Consider the following 25,122-nt stretch of genomic DNA (forward strand, 5'->3'; position numbering starts at 1 on the left):
GTGAAAAAAACCCTTGTATAGACTTTAAAGATAAACGTATAAACTTCTGGCTGGTGCAAATATCCATCTGCAGTGAGATGTGCTTCCTCTCACTAAGGCAAAGTCCAGAGAAATCAAATCACAAGGAGGTCTATACAATAGTGTCCTGAAGAAACACGCACATAATCCCATACACAGTTGACAAACTCTATTAGAGTTTGGCAGGATTAGGCCAACAGTTTAACAGGATTACCTCGCTTCATTTTTAGTGATCTTGACAAACAAGAAAAACAAGAAAGCCCATTAAGGTTATATAAATACACCATATATATATATATTTATTAGTTTTTTTATAAACAATTAAAAAAGAATATACATGTATGACATTTCTTATTATTGGAATATTGGAATATATATGGAATTACTGCATTCCATTCATTCCACCCAGAGTTCCATGGAATGTCAAACAGAGACATTCTAGGACTCTAGAACACCTAAGAATTCTACTAGGCCAATCTTCATATATCAGTCAGTCAGTTGAACTCAGTTTCTTGTCAAGACTGGCTGTTTTAATTTGTCACTGTCTTATTTCAATTTTTTTGAAAAAAAACATTACTGACCTGATCTACAGGCAACAGGTTTTCTGTTACAACATGGCTTTCTCTTTTGACAGCGACCTCCAGGTCATCAGAGGAGCAAAGCTGTCCTCCAAGTTTTCAGACTACCTTGTTCTGGACTTAATTGGACAAGGAGCCTTTGCAAAAGTCACCAAGTGTGTCAAGTCCGCCACCAATGAAACGGTGGCTGTGAGGATAACAAAGACACAGACAGAAAAAGAGCATGGCATCCTGCAGAAGCTCAGGAGCTTTGACTCTGTTGTGGGGAACTTTGTAAGGTGGGACACCTCATTCCTCTACAAAGACCATCTCTGTCAAGAGTTTGAGCTTCTGGATATGAATCTGAAGGAGTTTGTGGATACGAGAAAGACCTTGTCTCTACACCTGAAAGATATCCGGCCTATTGTACATCAGGTGGCAACAGCTCTGAAAGTCCTGAAAGGCTTAGGGATCACTCACACTGATGTCAGACCAGAGAATATTATGCTAGTGGATCACATACGGCAGCCATTAAAGGTCAAACTTATCGACTTCGGCTCCGCCTGCGATGCCACAAAAGCAGAGCAGGTCCCATCAATGCAGCACACGTGGTACATGGCTCCAGAGGCCATTCTGGGACTCCTCTGTGACGAGCCCATAGACATGTGGTCTCTGGGCTGCATTGCTGTTGAGCTCTTCCTGGGCTCTCCGCTGTACCCCGGGAGCTGTGAATATGACATGATCTGCAAGATAACACAGACTCAGGGTGAGATGCCAGGGCACCTCCTCAATGCTGGACTCAAAACAAGAAAGTTTTACCTGAACACTTGTCCAAATAAGTGGACACTCATGACACCACATGAGTATGGAGGCATGTCAGTGATTGACGGCATGTTCAGCTCCCTAGATGATCTGAAGAAAGTCCAGCCGAAGCAAGACAGTCATGCCTCAAAAGCACATGCCATGAGAGATAAGGCTGATCTGGAGAACTTTGTGGAGCTGATCAAGCAGATGCTGCAACTGGATCCTATTAAGAGAATAACACCCAGCCAGGTGTTGCAGCATATTTTCGTTACAACGAGCCATCAGATGGACTTCTGTCCTCCACAAAGTCTGAGATCCACACAGCAGCCATCCTCAAAAACCAGATATTCTCCTGGGGCTAAAAGTCCAGAAAAACCATTGAAACTGGTTGAGAATACTTCAAGCATCACTCTAATCCGTCCTCAGAGGAAAATAAAGAGGGTCTATGGTAGAAACAGATGCAGAGAATGCGCTTCCCCTGTAAGGAAGAAGAGGAGGACTTGTGGAGGTGGACCTTCAGTGAAAAGGCGTTATTGGGAAATTCCAGATGGCACTAGAGGATTTGGAGATTTCACTTCCCCAGAGAGAAAAAAGAGGAGGATCTGGGAAGATAAACCAATGCCAAAAAGGCGATATTCAAAGGCTAGGAAAAGAAACCCAAAGACATCCTCATCAGGGAAGAATATGAGAAGGATCTGTGAAGATGCACCTCTGTTGGTAAATAAGCCCATTGGTAGCATTTCAAGTGGCAGCCCAACAATGTTGAAGATCCCATCACCAGAAAAGATGGTAGAGAAAGTTACACCTCAGGTTAAAAGGCCTTCTGGTCAGATTTCCGGTGGCAGCACGACAGTCTCAAATATCTCATCACCTGAAAAGATGATCTGGGAAGCCACACCTTTGGCCAAAAGTACTTCTGGTCAAAAGTCATGGGGCAGCACAACAATCCCAAAGCTCCCATCTCCAGAAAATATGATCTGGGAAGCCACACCTTTGGCCAAAGGTACTTCTGGTAAAAAGTCATGGGGCAGCACAACAATCCCAAAGCTCCCATCTCCAGAAAAGATGATCTGGGAAGCCACACCTTTGGCCAAAGGTACTTCTGGTCAAATGTCATGGGGCAGCACAACAATCCCAAAGCTCCCATCTCCAGAAAAGATGATCTGGGAAGCCACACCTTTGGCCAAAAGTACTTCTGGTCAAAAGTCATGGGGCAGCACAACAATCCCAAAGCTCCCATCTCCAGAAAAGATGATCTGGGAAGCCACACCTTTGGCCAAAGGTACTTCTGGTCAAAAGTCATGGGGCAGCACAACAATCCCAAAGCTCCCATCTCCAGAAAAGATGATCTGGGAAGCCACACCTTTGGCCAAAGATACTTCTGGTCAAAAGTCATGGGGCAGCACAACAATCCCAAAGCTCCCATCTCCAGAAAAGATGATCTGGGAAGCCACACCTTTGGCCAAAGGTACTTCTGGTAAAATGTCATGGGGCAGCAAACACAGCCCACAGATCTCTCCCCCAGAAATAAAGGGGTTGAAGAATATCGTAATTACACAGGAGAAAGACACTACCATGCTACCAAGCACCTCTAAAGACGCTGCTTCCACTGTGAGCCAGCAGAAATCTCTGAACCAGGGGGTCGACAAGAACGGAAAAACTCTAATATGGATCATTGGTTCTGGTTACGTTCAAAGAGGAGAAGTTGCAGCCTATGAGAACTTCGGTGAGAATTTTGGACTTGACGTCAAAGTTCAATGGTTTGGCACAGGAGGCATGCTCTGGAAGGGAGTACTACCCCGCTTTCAGGCAGAGTTGTCAAACTCTCAGAGACCCCCTGACATTTTGGTCATCCACGCCGGCGGCAACAGCCTGGGAACAATGCCTGCAATGAACCTTGCATCAGTCATGAACAATGAATTGATGAAGCTCCATTCACAGTTTCCTTCAATGGCCATTGCATATTCCTGCATCACCGAGCGGCAAGTGTGGAGAAATGGACCTCCAGGGAAGGTCAACTATGACAGGAAGTGCGTCAACACATTTATGCAAAAGTCTGTTGGCAACCATGGTGGTGAAGTAATTCAACATCCCCTCCTGAGTTTTATTGACAACAACATATATCTCCCAGACGGAGTGAACTTCAGCAAGAAGGGGAATGGAATATTTGTGACCAGCATCCGCAGTGTCGTGATGAAGATCCTTCAGAAATCTCACACCTAACTGCGAAACAAACATGTCTGATATGGATCATTGGATCTGGTTACGTTCAAAGAGGAGAAGTTGCAGCCTATGAGAACTTCGATGAGAATTTTGGACTTGACATCAAAGTTCAATGGTTTGGCACAGGAGGCATGCTCTGGAAGGGAGTCCTACCCCGTTTCAGACAGAGTTGTCAAACTCTCAGAGACCCCCTGACATTTTGGTCATCCACGCCGGCGGCAACAGCCTGGGAACAATGCCTGCAATGAACCTTTCATCAGTCATGAACAATGAATTGATTAAGCTCCATTCACTGTTTCCTTCAATGGCCATTGCATATTCCTGCATCACCGAGCGGCATGTGTGGAGAAGTAATTCAACATCCTCTCCTGAGATTTTTTGACAACAACATATCCAGACGGAGTGAACTTTCTCCATGTTCCTGTTGTAAATGTGTCAGCATAATACAATTAAATGCATAAATGTATAACTGTGTACAGTGGTGGAATGTGTGTAGGGTTAGAACTGATTTATATGTTGCAATTAGCAGTAGTGTTTGAAATGTACAATTCATTTAAAATATGCCTTGGTTCATTTTGTATCATCTTCACTGACAAAGGAAAACAATTATAGAGCTAGGGAGAAAATACTGAATAATTTAAGCTAGCTGTGGCAACTATATCGTCACTTGCTAGCAACATAGATAACCTGTATAATGCAATTTTGCACGTTTGATGTTACAATGTAAACAGTAATTATGGCAAAAATAGCTTTCAAATGTTAAAACAAGTGTCAAAATTGTCAATTTTTGGTCATAATGGGACACAGCTATGAACATTAAATAATACTATTACTGATACTACAGACAATATCCTGTATCAATCTTTTCCATTTTTAGTGGTACAGTAGGACTTTTCTATGTCCTTATTATACATAAACAAAAACACATGACAGAAGAGGATGCATTTATTTGTTATTCTTCTGCTTTTTTAAGTGCAGCCAAACTTTACTGAACCGTATCCAGACATCCAGGGCAAACAAGAGGTGGATGGTTCCTGGGTGACAACAGGGCCTTATGACTGCTGCTGTAGTGTTTTAAAATGTAGCCATGAGTAAAAAGTAAAACTTGGTAACCTCATGTAAATTGAGATGCATTACCTCAGACTATAACTACTTCACATGACTAAACCCCCCTGACATAAACCCTAATATAGCTCATGTGTCTCTGCAGATCGATTTGTGTAAATCCACAATATACAAGAAGCGGGTTGTTTGGCATAAAATACCTTATATTTAACGAATAGGACCAGACTGGGAAGAACATTGCTTAGAATTCCGCATTTTATGACCCAGTAAACCCACAAAAAGTGATGATAGTAAGCAAACAAAGCATGTAGACCAGGGGTGCCCAACCTTTTTGAACCGAGAGCTACTTTCAAAGTTGCCAGTCTGCCGAGATCTACCTGTCCAAATAGAGAGGCGTAGCCATTACTGACAGCCTACTACCAGGTAAATACACACTTCTACTTGTATAAAACTGACCTTTGTACGATTAATATTTCATAAAATACTGCAGATCCTTTATCTTACCTCTTTCTAATCTACACACATTTTACTGAAGTTACACAACAGTGTTGTTGATACATAGTTGGAGTTTATTCACACGTCACATAGGTCACCTACTACAGTGGGTAATGTTTTCAAGAAACATTGAACAGTGCTGCCACATATGACACAGGAAAAAAGAAAAAACTCTGAACCCTTTCTTTGCCATTATATAAAAATAGTGTTGCTACAAAAGTATAAATTAGGCTTACTAATAAGACAACTCAGATCTGAAGCTACACAGGAATCTGCTGCCAAAGTGCAATAAAAAAGATCAAATTAATGGAATCAAACCCTTTTTTGTAGCATTTTAGTAGAGTATAAAAAGAAATGCCTTTAAAATAGGATGCAAGCAACACTAGTTTCTTAACCTGAATTGATGATAGACTATAATCAATTTAAGTTTGCATTCTTATACTATTTTGTACAATAATTATAATGAATAAGTTCAAACAAACTAAAACTTACAGCTGATTAATAACGGTATCTAACTTGAGTTTTTATTATATCAAAAACCTGTTGAAATGCTACTGTTATTTTTACTGTCCCCCAAAAAGCTCGTCGGCAGCCTCCAGGAATGCTTCTTACACAACTTCGCCGTCTTTGAAAGACTTCATGTGTTTCGCAAGAACGTGCCTGACATGATAAGATGCTCTGGTAGCAGCCTTGCTCTTGTTGTTGGACCTGGTGAAAATGGACTGCTGTGCATTTAGCTGTCCTTTCAGGCCCCTCCCCTTTTGGGAGCGTAGGGCAGAATTAGCAATAGAGTCTGGCTGCAGACCGCAGCAAGGAGGCGGATCGTATAGAGGCGTTTCCTAAAAGTGATCATACCACTTGCTCCTTCTATCGATTCCCGTCTGATGAAAGGACCAGGAGTCGCTGGATCAGACATATCAGGTAATATACATGTTGTGCATGGAACATAGTCAAGTTAGCTACCTAGCTAGTAGCGACGAGTAGCGAGCACATTAGTTAGCATTACATTACTTAGCCTTGTCATTTTTAGTAGCCTTACCATGAAGTTATTATTTTATTACATGAAGTAAACCAAAATGTTAAACAGTAACCAAACATGATGGTAAGTATTTCGTGAAACATTTGAAGAGTAGCCTACTGCGCCCTCCACCGGGTGCTAAGGAAGCAGTTCAGGGAGAGTCGAAGGCAGGCAGGGAGCTTTGCATGACATTCTTCTGGACGTGTTTCATTGTGATGACAATCTGTTTGTTGGAAAGACAGTCGTTGTGTGCTTATTGAGAGAAAATTGTTAGAAGAGATAATTATTCAAAGTTTTGTTACTTTAAAGTGTTGTTACTGACCTTTTTCTCTTTTATGTTCTTTACCTCACCTGTAACTGCTGAGACGTTGAGGAACATGCATACTGACCTGCTCTGGCAACCTGATTTCCACTGTACGTAATAGTATTTGGTTATGGTATATTATTTATATACATCAAAGGCACAATGCACCCCCCAGAGACACACATGTATTGAGTGTGATATTTTGCATAGGTCATGTGAAATCATCTTTACATACTAGAAAACTTTAGGAGCGGCAACTTGTTTTGAAATTGAATTTTTAATATCCGATAATAAAGTTGATCCGTTTTCTTTATTCTTCTCTCTTCCCAGCTCCATCCATCACCATTCTCTGTTCCTGCAGGTCCTGCTTGCTAATCAATGCTCATATTTTTTTACACAATTACAAATAAAGTCATTGTATTGTATGACATGAAGTTGTGCTTCATTCGGAGTCAATAATAAATGCATTCTGCCTTCAACTGCGCAATGATTGTGGACTGCACCGACATCCATGTAGCTGCCCCCCAGTAAGATGAACCAAGCAAAGAGGGTCACCATCATGCCCAAGGACATCCAGCTGGCCCGCCGCATCCGCGGAGAGAGGGCTTAGACTGACCTGAGACCAGCACACCCAAACACAACAGCTCTTTTAAGAGCCACCTACATTTTCAAAGAGTTGCAATCCTACGTTATTATAATGATTAAACTGGTTCATGTATCACTTAGTTTACTGAACCGTGATGAATGAAAGAAATGAGTGAGTTAGTGGTTTACTGAAGTTACAAAGACATTAATATATGAGTAACAGGTCAGTGTAAACACAAGCTTCTGTCAATTATGGATCATTCAAACTATTTCTATAAAAATATGTAATAAAGTTCTAAAACAAGTATTCGGTATATTCCTTGATAGCTTTTGGAGAAGGTTGTTTTTAAGTTTACTAAAATCTATCGTTTCAACTGTTTCACTTTATAAAAAAGGAACAGGTGAGGAGAGCATCATTGAGTTTCTTATTCTGTCAGTAAATTATCCAAATGAATGTTTTTCATTATTTTAGTCAACCCTAAACAAATTGATTGTACCTTTTAATGATGACCTTACATGGTCGGCAAAGTTAAATTAACTTCAGAAAATCAAATCTGTTCTGAGAAAAAACTAATAAATGTTTAAAGATAGGAATTTGCCATCCCACTGAAAAACAGTCCGTAGAGATTTAAAGGCGTAGTTGTAGTTCAGTCCAACGTTTCATTTGGATTCATTTCTCCAACAGTCAACTATTTTCATAAAGAATATATATATTTTTCAAAGTCAACTTTATTGTCAATCTTACTCAGTTTGAGAGATCAAAAAGACGTTTAAATAAAATTATACAATTTACAGATATGTATACAAATATATATATCCTATATACACCATCATGTATAATGATGGTGTATGATGTAGAAGGAAGTGTGTTAGATAACAAGTAAATATAGAGTTACATACAGATCCATGTTACAGCAAAAGATGGAATAACTCAGAAGCACACAGTATAATAATAATTACATGCAACAATTAAATAACTGCTCAGCATCTCCACCACAATCCCAATCTGCTGTGTCCTGTTTTCCTCCCCCCTGCATAACACCCCATCACACATACGAAACACAACGCAGAGTCCGAGGGTGTTAAGAGTATGTTTATTGAAATGTCCTCCTCTCTACTGGCCAACACAGGGAGCATATGCTGGGTGTAGAATTGTTCCAGGAGGAGGAGATTTCCATGCCATGCAGGGTCTTTGGGGATGGGGATGATGATCGCCTCCTTCGTGGTCCACACAACAAAGTAGCAGAGACTCCGGTCTGTGATATGCAGCTGCCCTTGGACCTGGTGCCAGTATGGGTGATTCTCCTTGAGAATATATGACCCACCCTCCTCACGGAGACAGAAGGATGGTAACTGGACTGCCTCCGCGATGGTCATGTTCCTCTGGCTGTGTGGACACTTCACCTCCAGCAGGGCAGATGGCTGCACAAGTCCATCGGGTGATGCTCCCAAAACACCCGACTCACTCACAAAGAGACCAGACTCGATTCGAACACTGTTACTTGATAGGCCTCCACAAAAGCCTCCACAAAAGCCTTCACCCCTTCGGCCTCGTTTACAACCCCCCAGTTGACAGTTGGCGATGTCTCCGGCCAGTGGGTTGTATGTCTCCTCTCGCTGTTGGTAAAGTTGAGACACCGGCTGGACTACTTTGGAAGTGCCAGGCTTCCTCCACTGGCACTCAACATCTGTGGAGCTGATCTGCCACATGGCAAATATTGCCAATGCTGCAGCGTGGCTGCATTTGTACATCTCCTGTGCACAATCACAGACAGCGCTCTGCATCGCGCCATCGTCTCCCATGCAGATCTGTAAAAATAAAGTAAGTACCATTTGTTAGCATGCTATAATAGATTGAATGAGCAATAATACAAGGATGGTCCGGATCTGGGGGTGGGAGGGTTTATTTTTCCATAGTTTTGTCCTCTTGTCTGTTGTTATTGTTTGTTTTTTCTGTATTTTTTGTAATTTGTGTTGTATTGGTTGTGATTGTACATTGTATTTTTCTAAATGTGTATGAATACATTTTTGAAAAACATTTGATCAACAATAAAAAAGGATTTGGTCAGGATCTATACTCAGTGTGTAGTTTATTAATTAATCAATGCTCTCTACATTAGGAAAACACATACCATCTATCCAGAGGGAGTCACACACAGCTGTGCCTAGATAACCAAAATCCTTGAATCTACACACAGCAAATAAACTCAAATGACACAAAGGAGATCACACATACAGTATAGTCGATATAAAACTGTCCGCTTCAATCTGAAGAGCAACTAAAACAAAACACGGGAGTGTACCTTGTTCTTGTGAACACTAATGTTATCCACAGCATACACAGAGACCACGAAGTTCTCAAGGAGAAAACTAGTTGCTAAAACAAAACACGTTAGTGTACCTTGTTAGCTTATGTTAGCTAGCTGACATTAACGTTACACATTGCACTCATATTACTCACCGAAACCTTGTAAAGCCGGTCCCGCATGCTGGCTCTTACAAAACCGACTAACTCCCCTTTCATATAGGTTCAGCTCTCAACGTGCCCAGACTTGTAGTGATTTTCACCTCGTAAAATACTTTTATTCTCATTCTGAAAGAATGTGGTGAAATGTGCTAACGTGACGGCCATCTTTATGTTGGTGACGCGTATTGTGCGAGACGAGAGACCTGTAGTTCACTGAGCGGTTTCACACGAAAAAATGTGTAACTTCACAGTTTTACGACACATTTCTATTTTTTTGACTTGCAAAATGTTCTTTTAAATTGACAAACATCATATGTGTCATTCGTGGCACAATTCAAACGGGATCAAAAGATAACCTTTCTCTCTCCATTGACTTCAATGTATAATTTTCCGCTTCCGGGGTCCCATGGAGGCTTTCGGAAGGGGAGGGACTTCGCCTCTCTATATGACGCTCTCTGTTTCTCATTTATTTTAATGCTTTGAATGAATCATAAACGAACTTTGAAAAATAATAATTATAATTAATTTGCATAAATAATGAAGAGTATACAACCCACAGAGAAGACACATTCATAAATTGTAGGCATATCATTTTTCACTGTTTGTGCAGTGGTAGTAATTATTATTCAAATCAATCAACTACGTTTTATGGAAGATATTGCTGTATATATCATTTAACAACATGAATAGAGGTTTCTGTACACCTAAAATACTGAAGTTTAAGTTACTGTCCTGATGTGTATCATTCATTTGTTCATGTTGTGTCTGGTGGTAAGATTAATAAAAAAAATTAAAAATATATACAGTACATACAAAGAGGAAAGTCTTTATTAAACAAACATTTTATTCTTGGAAGGTGCCTCCAGCATCATAGAAACAGTCAATGCTGCAGAATCCTGCCAGCTCATCTTTTCTGATGATGCCATAACTAATGTTACATAATTATAGAAGACACATCCGAAGTGTTATTTTTACATATTGATTAGCAGCCGACATTTACTGAAAGGATGCGTCCGTCTCTCGTCTGGTTCATTACAACTAGTAGTTACAAACTGTTACAGTTACAACCTTAATCAGTACCGCACATCTTATTACTCAATTCAACCAACCAAGCTAGCCATGTTGTCTATCCGAATCCATACCATATTATTTGATTAAGTTACAGTATGTAGGGCAGGCCTACTTATATTTCCAAGATAATACAAGAGTACACTAGCATCATGCTAAGTGCTGGTTAGCATCACAGCATATACGCTAACCTTAGGTCAATTAGATGATCAGCTTTGGTAACACAAATCAGTATTGTTACCGAGCCTGATAATCTATTGACCTATCTAAGCTTAACGTTATTACAACAGTAGAGTAGGCCTGGTTGCAAACGGGACTATAGGCCAACGTGTTTATAGCATCATGCTAAGTTAGCATTTAATACCACAAACATTTTTACCACATACAACTATTATTTACTTTATTAACGCTTAACGAGGTTGGACAGTCGATGTTGTACTTTGATAACGAGACAATTGTGTGTTAAGAAAAATGACATTACAATAAATATAAACATGCATCTCTGGAAAATACTATTACCGCTGTTTCAACTTGTTGTTCGGCCATCGTGAAAGAACGAATGACTTATTCTGCGAGGATTTATAAAAGCAGCTGGAATCCCTTAAATTGCATTACTGCAACCCAGAGCCCTAGAGAGATAAGAATTACGACACTCCCATAGACCTCCGTTGTAAAAAATGGCGGCGCCTACTTCCGGGGTATGGACATCGAAATAGTTCAAAATATTGTCATTTGGGCGTTGAACCTCATTCACTTACATTACGGCGCGTCGATTAGTTCCAGAGGTAAGTTGCTGAAATATCGAACTCTTTTGAATTGTCAACTGTCTATATTGTATCAGAGGCCCTTTATGATGCGTATACTGGTCTTCATTTGTATATGCACAGCGTAATTATCTATATTTTATCTTGGTTGTTACAACCAATTTAGCTAGCATTGCCTGCTAGTTAGCTAGCGCGACTTCGTCAGCTTTGAAGCTAAGATTTCAGTAATGAATCGCTAGCAGCTTATATATCAATGATGCTGGGTAACTAACAAGCAGGATTTAGATTGATTATGTGTTTTTATTGTTATTTTGGTTTTTATCCGCTGAACCTGACCGTGTTAGCCATCCTTAGTCGGCTTTTTCTGTATGATATGACTTAACTGCTAGCACTAGTAGAAATTAGGTGGCGTTTGTGATAAATATTTCATTTAATATTTCATTGAATTTTGGGATATACTAACATTTCATTATGTGACATGTTGACTGTACTTTGTTTTTTTTGGTACTGTTCCGTGTTAACTCATCTGTACTGTACAACTAGCCTAGCGCTACTTTTTAATGCTTGATGGCATGCTAGGATATATTCCTTTGTATTGTAATATACACACTAGTTTAATGATTGTTCTTCAAAGGTATTATTCAGTCTTAAACAAATAATAGCCTACTGAATAGGCTATTCTACAGCAGTGAATGAAGGATGAGCCTTTTAGCAACTATACTACGGACGTGACTGCCCTGGCAGTGACAGCAACGTAGCCTGCTTGTGATACCACACTTTCCCCTCAACATATCGTTAAATAACGAAACTTATAAATAGTGCCAATCCATACAAAGTGTAACCACATCATGTAAATATGAAAGCAATCTTTAAAAAATAACAGCGTTGGTTTAATCTATGACTATTTTGACCATGTTTGTGCTGTTTTTGCCATAGAGAAGCATTGCAACGGAAGTGCGTTTTGAACTATCCCGGCATACATAAACCACGTGACCGGCTGGCGGCGACATCAAAGAGTGTCGTAACTCTTATCTCTCTTGGGCTCTGCTGCAACCTACAGTATGTATTTCTGCTGAGTGTCATTCTATTGGATAAAAAAAGTTAGGAAACGCCCCTATACGATCGGCCTCCTTGCTGCGGTCTGCAGCCAGACCCATCTCGGAATATCCCATGAACCCGGAAGTGCCTCATTTTTAATGGAATAATGTGCTGTGGCCAGCTGAATCAAGCCCCCAGGAAGTGCGCCGGACTCAGATGAAAATATTCGTGCTGGCCAAACGGCGATACTACACTTCCGTTTGGTTGCCAGGCCCGGAAACACTTTTTCCCATTGACTTACATGGGGAAAGAGTGGTCTGTAACTCGTTGGATAATTTTTTTTAAACTAAATAAACTACCCAGTATGAACACTTGTATAGCCCTTATTAAAAACATTCGTTCCTCAAGTTGTAAACATTTGCTAATAACGTTATTCTGAGAGTTATTTCCCTCTGCATTATGAACGCGCATCTAACCCACGGGACCGCGCCGCCCGGCACGTTCATGTTACGTGTTCCGACCAATCAGAGCACACTGTGCTCACAGGGAGGGTGGGGCTGGAGCTATTGGAGCTACAACGAGCCGTTAAAGGCAGAGAGTGAAATTCAGTGAATACACGTAGTTTACAGAGATCCTGTATGAGAAACCAATGTGAGTTGCGTTTATCTTTACCCATGGATGCACAATAAAAACGGATCCATATCGTCTTACTACCATCCCACGGAGCTGTAATAATGGATATATTGCACATGTTTGCTGTAATTCATTATCATACTACATGGGCTGTATGATTAAATCTTGTACCGTAAATGTTGTATTAAATAAAGTTAATATTACCGACATTGTTAACGTCCCTGTAGCTTCGTATTGCACTAAGAAGCTTATTGCACTGTATATAAATATATATATATATACAGTGCAATAATAATTTCATGCTAAATGAAGCTCTGTTGGATATCACTAGATCCTGTTACAGCGTAATATAAGTACATAACGATTGATGTGTCTATTACCATGCTGTCATGAACGCACGGTGCTGTTACGTGTACGCAAATTAACGTGCTTGATATGAACGAGCATTTTGGTTAAAGTTGCGCATGCTCTATGAGTGCACATACGGGTACTTCTCAGGCATGCTGGGTAATCTGTGACGTTTCACTCTCTCAAAAGTTGGGCCATTTTATCATCATGCGCTATTGAGCAGCTCTCATAGGAATGAATGAGGCCCCGCCTCACGCTGTATCCAGTTCTTATTATACATCCATGAGCTGAATGCAAAACCAGTGAGTCCAAGGTGAACAGTTCACATCAGCGACGTGCAGTCAGGGGAGGCAGAGCCTCACCTGTCATACTCATAGACTGGCCATACTACAATGTAACGGAAAAACAACTAAAGAAAAACTAAATAGTAATAATAATAAAATGTCTCCACTGATCTGTTTTGTAAATGTGATTTCTGTTTAATTCCAATCGCTTCTTATAGTCAAAATCAGCAAATTTGCCGAGCTCCGCTACAACTCCTACATGGGAGCGATGAGGAGTGAGGCAGGGACGAGCTCTGCCTCTCGTAAGCCCACAGTAACTTGCTGGAGCGCGGGCACTAATTTAGCGCGGGCACTTATTTTGTGAGCGCGCTCAAGCCAGTTGCTGTGTGGTGAGGTGAGGCACAGATGAGCTCTGCCTCACCTCAGAATGCGTCACCTCACAGAAACTGGCTGGAAAGCGGGCACTAAGCGCATGCCTGCACCATCTCACTGTATGTCACCAATGTAATGTTTGTAGATCCCTTTATTACATTTATCCTCACCATCCATAGTCTCTAAATAACTTATTTCACGTATATATGATATTTAGGCTCGCCGTACAACGGCAATGAAAAAAGCACCAGGGGAGGCAGCCATAACCTCTGCCGCACTGAAGGGGGCGCAAGTGAGCCCACAGGTCCTTGTTGCTACTGTTATTCTACGCAGAGACGGTATAGACGCGAACAACAAACTAGACTTTTGAAGCTAGAGGAAGATAAGGAGGACTTTTACAAAAAAGTAATAGAGATTGTTGTCCAGAAGGAGAGCATGGACTTCATCTTCAAGTCAAGGTAAGACCACCATTGGTAATGAAAATGGGATCTTACTAAGAAAGAACAATCCAATATTTAGATTTTGGGTATCCTTTTGTTGAACGGTCTGTTTAAAATGAATCGAAACATCAGACCAAAAAAGCTTTTGAAAATAACAGAATATTTCGATTAAGGTCAGAATATAATATTTGTAAATCTGACGCTGAAAGAGTCAGTGCCTCACCAGCCATGAACCTCACCGCACGTCACTGGTTCACATGGATCTGAGATATTGACCCTCCTGTTAGCTCCTGCTATCTTAGCAAAGATGGAAGGCTTATCGGGTCCTATGTCGTTGGTTGTCCCATTAACCCCGTGTTTGGTTAAGAATATAGCATTGAAATTAGCATCCCACTATACGAGAGGGTCCCCTAGTTATTAGCCTTGTTAGGTTTTACCTCGTGTTTCCAGTAACCTAATGAGCTTAGTGCGTAGCATTCAAATAGCAGTAGGCTAGTGGTAAGATAACCAGATCCAAGGTCATGGGTTCGAAGTTCATAAGGTTATAACTGTCACTAATTAGCATAATATTAGTTCAGCAGCACCATTAAAGTTAGTATTTCAAAATTCAAAGGTAAGTTCAGTTCTCCCACATATGTCATATATGTCATATATAAAGATATCTTTGATTGTTGTTTTTTGGCAATTAATATCCTGGCTTGTCTTCTCCTCCCTAATCTACTTCCCTCAGTAGGTTTAAAGCATAATTAATGTAATTATTCCATCATTTAATTAATCAGAGAATGATCAATTATCACAACATATTTATTTACTGATTTTTTTTCCCACATTTTGTAACAAGTATATGTTTTTAGAAACATTTACGTAACAGAAAAATTACCTTCCCTTCATAGGAAAATACGATACAAATATAGTGAACCATAAAAACAGTAAGTCGGAGGCAAGAAGTCAGTGTTATACTTCTATTAGGATGTAATAGAAAAAAATACCTTCCCTACATAGGAATACACAATACAAATATAGTGAAACATCAAACCAGTAAGTCGGAGGCAAGAAGTCAGTGTTATACTTCCATTAGGATATAATAGAAAAAAATACACCTTCCCTACATAGGAATATACGATACAGAAATAGTGAAACATAAAAACAGTAAGTCGGAGGCAAGAAGTTAGTGTTTATTCTTCTATTAGGATTTCTACTCCCATCTTAGAGACCTCTAAGGCCCAGTGAAACTTCCCAGTGTTTCCACATCTTCCTGGCCGTATCTGGGGTCCAATGGATTCGGTCCCTATTCGTACTGAAATCCTTTCCACTAAGTTTTTCAATGTACTGAGGGGTTCCTCGAATGGCCGTGTTAAGGTATGTGATGTTCCTGTTGATTGCAGGTGGTAAGAAAGTAGAGGAATTGATTACTGGGATATGTATGATGGCGTTGGGGAACGTGTCTCGGGCTGCGGACAATAATTTAATGAGGTTGTTGTTCAAAATGGTTCTGTTATTCATGTGACGATCATTGAGACCAAAGCACAAAAGAACTGTCTTTGTGTCTGCCGATGTTGGGGTTTTAAATGTAATCAGATGGTCAGCTTGGGTCAAATTAGCGCCGGGGTAACTGTCGACCTGTACTCTTCTGTCCTGGATTAATGGTAAACATGCGATATTAGAAGCCCCCACAATAAGGATTTGTCGTATGGGTTTAAGGGACCAGTTTTTTGCCTTATTACCGTTGTGTTCATGGCGTGTGAATAGGCTTCTTGGAGAGATCGGAGGGGAGGGAGGAAGGTTAAAATCCTCTGCGGTAAGTGGTCCGGATCGACCTAGTTCTAGTTCTTGGTGGGTGCTTGTAGTGAGGTGTATATGTGTCTTCATCAGTTTTATCAGATTGGGGGTGTTTGTAGTTCTAGGTATGACCGGGGAGAGGGCAGTGTCTCGGGGAACTAAGTTAGCGGCTGTTAACCCTAGAGGTCCGACCGTGAATGCCCGGTCCGTAGTGGACAACACCATGGGCGTCAAAGCAGGCACGACACTCTCATTAGTAGACTGTGTACCGATGAATGGCTGAGTCTGTTTGTGGGGGGCTGGGGCTTCCCGTGTTATGGAGGCCAGAATCAGATGCTGGAGGTCTCCCTTTGTAGCTATTGACCCTGGTCCAGCTGCAGAGGTCGGGTCCGTCAAAGGCACAGCAATGGGCTGAAGTGTGTTGGAGGTATCCCCCAGAGAGGGTCGTTGGCTCCCAGGACCCTGGGCCCCTCCGTTCTCCGCTCTGTTACTCCTTGGTTGGGGAACCCGGGTGGTAGGCCCTGAAGACCTCGGTCCATGAAGAGCAACCTGTATTCCCACCAGAGCAAGGTCCTCCGCTGTCCGAATGAACACATCGTCCCGTATTGAGGAGAATTTTGACCTAAGCCATTGACAGGCTATTTCCCAGGCCTGTTGCTCTTCCACCCCGGTTAAGTTTCTGAATTTGATCAATAAATTGACCACTGTCCGATCATAATGTTCATTTGCTATTTGCAGTCCTGTATGTAACCAGTTGGTTGCGTTGCCCTGTAAGAGGTGGGAGGTGTCTGTCGTCGGTATGCAGGGTTTAATTTTGTTGGAGATCCAATTTTTAATTTGAGTTAGCTCTGGTAGAGTGGTTGTCGAACCCGCAATGGCCCATCTAATCTTCTGCTGATTGTAGTTTGTACGGAGCAGTCCAAAAATATTCCTAGTAAGCACCTGAAATCCTGTGAGTTATTTTCCTTGAGGCATATTGTGGTTTTGATAGAAAATCTAAGAAAAGGGAATATAAACATATACCATTTGTGGTTTTAATAAATATACTACCTAGTCAGGAAAGCGAACAGTTGTACAAATAGTTATTTGTGGAGAGGTTTTTAGATATACCGCCGTAATCAATGATCCATATATGGTCTTATGTCTACCTAAAGTGGTGACAAAGAAAAGTAAGGTACATATTTCTAATCTGGTCCCAAAGGAATAAAATTAAGTGCTTGTGAAGTAATTTTTAAATCCAGTAACTGACTCATTGATGATTCTAATTTCGAAAAAATGTTTTGATTAGTGAAGGAGAAAAGTACATTATTAATTGTTTTTTGTGGTTTTTGAGTTGAAAAACAGATAGTATTTCCGTAAGACCGACACATATATATAGTTAACTTGGTTTGTTTTGTTGTACATGAGTGATGAAAAGAATAGGAATATATGAAGAATCAGTTAACATATATTGTAGTCTATTTACAAATAGAGCAAGTAATATTTGTGTAGAAAATGGTGAATCAACTGTATTAGGAGTAATAGTTTGTGTGTTCAGTAGTAAAATTAGCTTAGTGTGTAATCTTCCAGTAGTAGTGAGCCAGTGGCAATACCGTCAGGCCAGGGGTGATGGCTTAAAGCTCCTGCGAACATGATCTCACCATTAGGACCAGCATCGCTTAATATCCAATCAGCCTCTGATTTTATGGAAAAATAAATTATTTTAATTCATTCTAACTTCATTGTATGTGTCTCCCAGCTAGAAAATCATTTAATTATTCATCCATTTAATTACCCCCTCATTTATTCATTTGTTTATTTAGTTATTTATTTGTTTACCTACCTACCTATTAAATCACTTAACTAATAAAATAATTAAGTAATTAAATACTTAACCTCAGTAATTCTGGTTTTGGTTTTCTGTCATTTGACAGTCAATACTCAGATTAATTTCCTCATCGGTTCTAAAAGGATTAAATCAAGTGATAGTATTAAGGGTCAAATGACCGACCTATTAAAGGCTCTAATTTAGAAATAGGGTGAGGATAGAAAGAGAGAGGGAGAGATAGAGGCGTCAATGTAATGTCCCCCGAAGTGATGTATACATGGTGTGTGTGCGCGTGTGTGTGTGTTTCATACTCTTACTGTAAACTATTTTTTCAGCTGTGATTTGTTCATTTTGATTTCAATAAATATACAATAAAGAACTTTGTATGTGCAGCAACAAAGACGTCCTGTATTGATGCATAATGCTTGTTTTGTATTTAGAAGTTCTGTATTGATTGTTTAGTAGAACATTTGTGAGATTATTATAGTGTAGAGGTTGTGTGTGTTTTGGGATTGTATACTCTAAACCTTTATTTCATCAGGGATTGATTGAATTGAATATTTAATATACTATAAATAACTAATAGGCAACTTAGAACGTTTTTTTAAATGTGCACCTCAGCACCTTGTGTTTGTTTCCTAAAGTACGGCAATAGTGTGTGTTACCTCGTGTGTTTCTTTCAGGTAATCCTCTTCTGACTCTGTGCAGATGTTGCTCTGTTTCTCTTTGGAGGACTTGACGTAGTAGCCATGCAAGTTCTGCATCTCCTCTTCGTGGATGTGTTGTAGCTCCCCGATCCTCTCTTGAAACCCACTTTCCAGATTCTTCATCCTTTCCTCGTGATATTCCTCGATTTTCTCGATGTCTTCCAGCAGCCTCCGGTTCCCAGTCTCAATAAATATGATCTTCTGCTCAGCAGGCTCCAGTGTTTCTCGTAATGCGCTGTTGTCCTCCTGAAGCTGACATAAGGTGTGAGGAAAAGCCTCCTGCTCATCCTTTAATGTGCTGCCCTGCTCTTGGCACAGAGCTTGCAGTTTGCCCTGTAACACCTCGCTGCGCTGCCGCTCTAAATCCGAGTGCAGTCTGTCTGACAGATAAATCAACTTCGCCTGCTCCTGCATCCACCTTAGGTCGGCTGCAGAAGCATTTTCCCACTTATCATCCACGCCTCGCTCTACTCCGCTGCCATCGGAAACTTCCTGGCAGAGTTTGCGTAAGAATGTAGCTCTCCTTTGCAGCCGAGATATAAGTCTCTCTAACCACTCTGGTTCTTTCTCTTCCTTTCTTCCAGGTTGATGTCTTTCAGGTGGCTGTGTGGCTCCTTCTGAACCTTTTCGCTGTCACTGAACCTGCTGCTCCTCATAAGGAGCCAACTCCGGGGGATTCACATTTGCCAGACTCTTCTTTTGATGCTCAACTTTTGGATTATTTTCTTGAGTAACGCTCTCATGTTGCAGTTGAAATTTCAGGGCAGCATAAATGATCTCTGCTTCAGCACAGACTCTACCTATTGCCCTTTTTATAGGGTCCTTGTTGTCACATCCTGCTCTCCCAGAACAAGTCCTTTTTAAGGCTATTCTTTGCGATATCATTATTGTGTACCTGTGTGCCAAATCCCCCTCCTCCTCTCTTGGTGTTAGAGATATAACGGTAGGTTGACTCTGCAGGACGGACAACATTTGATCTACTAAAAGCACTTCCCTCGTTAGACACTTTCCAACTGTTTCTATGTCCTCCTCTGAGGTAAACGAAGCACTGTTGTTCTCAGCTCCAGCTAAAGTCTCATCACTGAGGATCTTGTCCCCTCCTTTGCTGGCGTTAAGTGATTCCTGCTGCAGTTGATCAGCATCCTTCTCTCCTTGCTGAATGCAGGAAGCAGCTGCGGCGAGTTGCTTGTCGAAGTCTGTGATGTTAACCGGAGCGGCTTGAAGCCTCCCTCTGCAGGCCTGTACGATGTTCAGTGCGATCTGAAACCTGCCGGACAACACCCTGCAGCGCCCCTCCGCCTCCTGGGCGAAGCGCCGGCTCTGCTTGGCCTGGCTGTGCAGCTGCAGACTGAGGTGCTGAGCGGTGGCTCGGCTCTGAGTCAGCTGAGAGCAGAGGTGGGGGTCCTGGCAGCCGATGTGACTCTGGTGCTCCTCCATTCTTTGCATGATCTCCCTTAGCTTCTCCTCTGTCAAATAAAGCTTGGTTTCCAGGACCTGGATCAGACATAAAGCTTTCCGGGTCATCTCCTGCGTGATCAACGTTGGGCCTGCGGTCATTCTGAGGAGAGCCGCAGCTACATACCTTCAACTTCTCATTCAGCCTCACTTCTGTCTCCTCCAGGCTGTTCCCTAAGACTTCCATCTTCAGCAACACTTCAGTCAGCTCTTGCTCCTTCCTGTCCAGGAGTCTCTCGTAGCCTTCTCGTATCTCCTGGAGTTCAGACTCCCTTTGCCGCTCCTTCCCTAACGCCAGCTGCAGTTCCTCGCTAACTCTCTCGAACGAGTGCTCCAGATTGTAGTAGTGCGTCTCGTCTGTCTTCAAGCGGCTCTGCAGCCGGCTCACCTCTCCGTCCGCCTCGCCCAGCTGGCTCTGCAGCTCCTGACAGCACCGGTCTAGATGCCCCCTCTCATCTTGGAGTTTCTGCACCACAGACACCGTGCACGCCAGCTCCTCCTGAAGCTGCTGTTGAGCCTCCTCGATGTCCCTGGTCCACGTCTGAGTCTTATTCAGGCTGTCCACCTCCAGCTCAGACATGTCCAGTCTCCGCTGGAGTTCCTGCGTGAGTTGCTCTGCCTGCGCCAGGCTTGAGGCTAAGCTCCTGCGCTCTCGGTCCTGACTGGCTTGAAGGAGCATGAGGTGCTCCTGCAGGCGAGCCTCTTTCTGAGCCTGCGCCTCCTCATTGGCCTGAAGTTGAGTGGTCACCTCTTGGAGATGTTTGTGTAGGCGCTGAGCCTCCTGCTCCAGACTGTGGTAACTCTGCAACTCCTGCTGCAGCTGTGTGGAGCGCGACACGGCCTCCTTCCTCTGTCCCTCACTGGCACTCAGCTGGGACTTCAGCGAGGCCCTGCAGCGCTCCCACTCCTGCCGCTGCTCCATGAACTTCTGCCGGTCCTGCTCCAGGCGGGCCTGAGCGAGGGCAGTGGCATCGCCCGTGACCAGTATCTGAGCTTGTTGAGCTAAGAGGTCCACCCTTCGCCGTAGTTCTACTTCTCTTGTTTCTTCAAAGCTGCTCTTCTGATCCTCCAGCTCAAGGCGCAGGTCGTGGTTCATCTTATGAAGACGCTGTAAAACCAAAGCTTGTTCTGAAGACGAGTTGGAGTTTGAGAGGAGGTCGTTCTCCCGAACAAAGTGAGCAGTGTTAGTGTCAACTGTGCTTTCATGCTTATGGACAAGTAACTTAAAGGGGACCTATCATGCAAAATGCACTTTTGTACATCTTTTATACATGAATGTGTCCCCGGTGTGTCAGGGAACTCACCAAGTGTCAGAAAACACAACCCTGTCTCTTTTCCTCCATACCCCAAATCTCTAAAAACGGGGCTGCAATGGATCTGATACAGACTGATACAGATTTGAAATAACGTCAGAAACAAGGAGCTCCGCCTATATGGGCAATTCTCCACCTATCAGGGGAATGAGAGGTTGCGTGGCATGGTAACAGCATGGTAACAGCATGCTCGTGCCTCGTCCCCCTCCTTTGCAGGGGGGCATGGTCAGCTGCAGCTCATTTGCCACAGAATCAGCGCTTGTGAAGACAGGGCTGGAATAGAACAAATAGAGCGAAATGAGGCATGGCTAAAATGCATGATCTGTTTGGTATTTTGAAAAAAAAACTTCACAGACATGTTTTATATAGGTATGGCCCTACAATATATTATTCAAATATAGCATGATAGGTCCACTTTAACTTCTAGGGTTTAACTTTCAAATGATCTGGCATCCTAGCTTGCCTTTTTTACAGAGCAATGTGTGTTTTTCGCAATATGGCAAATTACATTAGTGCATCCCCTTCAAACTTATTGCTACTTAAAGTGAAAATGTATGAATGTTATACCATTTCACTTGCATGCCTCGCTCTCTCTTGTTGCACCTCATCCCGCTGATTCCTGTTTAACTGCCGCAGTCGAGAGAGTTCCCTCTGTGTTTGCTCCAGCTGTAGAGAACATATAGCTTTTCGTATGAATTTGACTAGAACAAATATGAATATAATATAAACGTAGAGGGGAAGCACCTTTACCTTCCACCACCTGCCCAGGAGGATTGATGGGAGACGGAGCGGAGGGTGAGATGGGGGAGGCCAGATGAGAGGAGGAGATAGCAAGCGATGCAGAGCTTCCATCAGCAGAACGCTGCTCTGCCTCCGGCTGCAGGCTGGAATCCTGGTGTTTCTGCTGCTCCTGTGTTTCCTCTGCACAGTCGCTGCTGCTGGGCTCGGGGTGTTCAGCTCTCTCCGGGCCCTCGGCTGAGTCTGGAAGCTGTGATTTTAGGGGAGTTTTCTGCTCTGAAAAGGAGCTGCGAGGAATAACAAAGAAATATGTTTTGACTAGACGTCATATGCACCAACGTCTATAAAATATCTTGACATTAGTAAAAGTAGAGACCCTTTAACAACATTATTGACCTTGTGACGTCAGAGGTAGGACTGTGCTTCACATTTTTCAACATTGCGTGGACCCAGTTGTGTCGCATAGAGGTCATGGCACAGAGTGTTTGCACCCCATCTATGGTCTGTGGGAAGAGAAATATCATTTATTATTACACACCTTAAAGTTGAGGAAGTGGATATGTTAGCTTTCCAGTTGAATGTTTGTGTTATGCTTTTTTAACTTATCACAGTTTATTTCAAATTATGGATTTAATTGATTTACCCTCAATATTTTAGTCCCTTTACTCGAGCATCCAATGTGAGTTTTCTTAATTAAATATCTTTTTTTCAATTTATATTTTTAGAAGACTTAGATAACATATACTGTAATAATGTGTATAGGGTTTGTTCCCTACTGGTACATCCAATAAGAAAACAATACAATATAACAACTAAGAAAGCAGAAATATTGGCAGTCTTGTATGAGGTTTTGTAAGAAGGTATTCATAAAGACACATTACCTGTTTCTTTACTTTGTTGCAGGTATGATGACATGCAGAGGAGGGAGATTCCTGAAGCTCAGAGGAGCTGCTTGTTTTCATTTGAACCTCCTCATCCCCATCGAACTGATCCTCGTCATCCCTTTAAGGCCCTGTAACACTGTCCCGAAATTGACACCCGATGGACACACGAATATGGAATTGTGAATTTCGCACGATGATGAACCACACACGAAGGCAACATTTACATTACATTTAAGACATACAACTGCAATGAAAGTACCAAAAACAATTGTGTTACAGTACTATGATACTGTACTGATATCTTCAGACTTTGTTCTTTACTTTATCCGTCGTTATATGTAGAAAATATTACGTTTTCTCCGTAATGTTGTTTCCATAACAACAACAACTTCCTGTCAACTGTCCTTCAAAATAATATCCTTTTTAGTTTCACAGAACACAAATTGGGTTATTTACATAATATATTTACATGATTTTGTTGTGCAATAAAACAACCCGATGGACACACGATAAAGGAAATGTTCAAATTCGGCTGTGATCGTAGCAACATCGGGCCATTCGTGAGGGCATCTTAAGCCATCGTATGACCGCCGGTGGAGTTTCTCAGGCTCCGGCTCCGGCAGCAACTTCGTGAGCGGTGGCAAAATCTTTGGCATGCCAAAAAATTGCCGAAGGACCTTGCGAAGGTTCATTTTCGTGTTGAATTCGTATGTCAATTGTGCCCTTCGTAAGGCCATCGTGAGGGCATCGTGTTATCATCGGTGCCATCGGGCATTCGCCCCGATCAGAGTGAGGGCGAATGCCCGATGGCACCGATGATAACACGAAGATGACACGATTTGACAAGATGTCCTCACGAGTGCCTTACGAAGTTGCCGCTCACTAAGTTGCTGCCGGAGCCTGAGAAACTCCACCGGCGGTCATACGATGGCTTAGATGCCCTCACGAATGGCCCGATGTTGCTACGATCACAGCCGAATTTGAACATTTCCTTTATCGTGTGTCCATCGGGTGTCAATTTCTGGACAGTGTGACAGGGCCTTTAAGGATGGAAACATAAACAAGCCCAGCAATTTTACATAATTCGAAATATAGCAAAACAGCAGCATTTCATAAAGCAACAACAAAAAGTAAAACCTAGCGTTATCTGAGTTCTTTAAAACAACAAACCTGAGCTGCTCCTCCGAATAAGACAGCAGTTTCTTTGCTGCAGTTGGTCCTTGTTTGACTGCATGCTCTGGATCTATTTCAGAGACAAAAGCTGTAAGTCATACTTTTTCAGAAGCTCCTTTAGTTATATGTATCCATTCTTATTTCTAAGAAAACCAATTAAACAACTACTTTGCTGTGGCGCTTAAGAGAAAACATTGAAAGAATTATGAAAAAAATAGCAACCACATTTAGATTTCTATACAAACATAGATGGACTTTAAAATAACTTAATTTGGATGCATATTCTCTGGAGGGACGAGAAGCTCCGGCTGCTGCAGAGAAGCAGAGCCTGTCTGCCGGGGCGAGACGCCGCTCGGGCCCCTGGTGGACGACGCTGCCTCTCTTCAAACTAACACCAGCTTTATTAGCACCAGCCTTATTATCACTGGCCGTCGTCTCACTACCTCTGGTGCCCAGGCTGTTGCTCCTTCCATAAGTAACGCTGGTTTTGCTGGCAGCCTGTTTACCTCCACTGGACACAGGAACAGCTGCAGGTTCCTTTGGGAGAGACAACATAGGCTGAACCTCTCATTTCAAGTTTCAAGGCTTTATTGTCATATGCACATTAGCTACAGTGTAGATATGGCAATGAAAAACTGAAGTCCCAGGCTCCCCCAACAGTGCAACCTGTGACTTAAGTTGTTCATGGTCTGAGTAGATACCTCATAAATAAGACAGGATTGTAGGTGTAAAGTTCAGGTGTAAGATTAAGACAGTAAAGCATAAATTGTCCTGTCACCCTGC

The 25,122-nt window shown here is 42.1% G+C and overlaps 2 protein-coding genes across 2 annotated transcripts in view; both read right to left on the reverse strand.

Annotated features, from left to right (window-relative positions):
* LOC117544114 (myosin phosphatase Rho-interacting protein-like) overlaps nucleotides 1–19,246 on the reverse strand; it is a 31,733-nt gene extending 12,487 nt beyond the window's left edge. Inside the window, exon 1 of the mRNA XM_034212925.1 lies at nucleotides 18,735–19,246. Within this exon, the coding sequence (XP_034068816.1) occupies nucleotides 18,735–19,190 (456 nt within the window). The 5' untranslated portion in view covers nucleotides 19,191–19,246. The remainder of the gene's footprint in view (nucleotides 1–18,734) is intronic.
* Nucleotides 19,247–19,928: 682 nt separating this feature from the next.
* On the reverse strand, nucleotides 19,929–24,894 carry LOC117544142 (cingulin-like protein 1). The gene is made up of 5 exons (XM_034212965.1): nucleotides 24,783–24,894; nucleotides 24,337–24,409; nucleotides 22,295–22,532; nucleotides 22,112–22,210; nucleotides 19,929–21,393 (listed from the first exon to the last, which is right to left on the reverse strand). Exons 1-5 carry the CDS (start codon nucleotides 24,892–24,894, stop codon nucleotides 19,981–19,983), a joined length of 1,935 nt encoding a protein of 644 aa, XP_034068856.1. The 3' UTR covers nucleotides 19,929–19,980.
* Between the last annotated feature and the right edge of the window lie 228 nt (nucleotides 24,895–25,122).

The sequence above is a fragment of the Gymnodraco acuticeps genome, unplaced genomic scaffold, assembly GCF_902827175.1.
Source record: "Gymnodraco acuticeps unplaced genomic scaffold, fGymAcu1.1, whole genome shotgun sequence".
Classification (NCBI taxonomy): Eukaryota; Metazoa; Chordata; class Actinopteri; order Perciformes; family Bathydraconidae; genus Gymnodraco; species Gymnodraco acuticeps.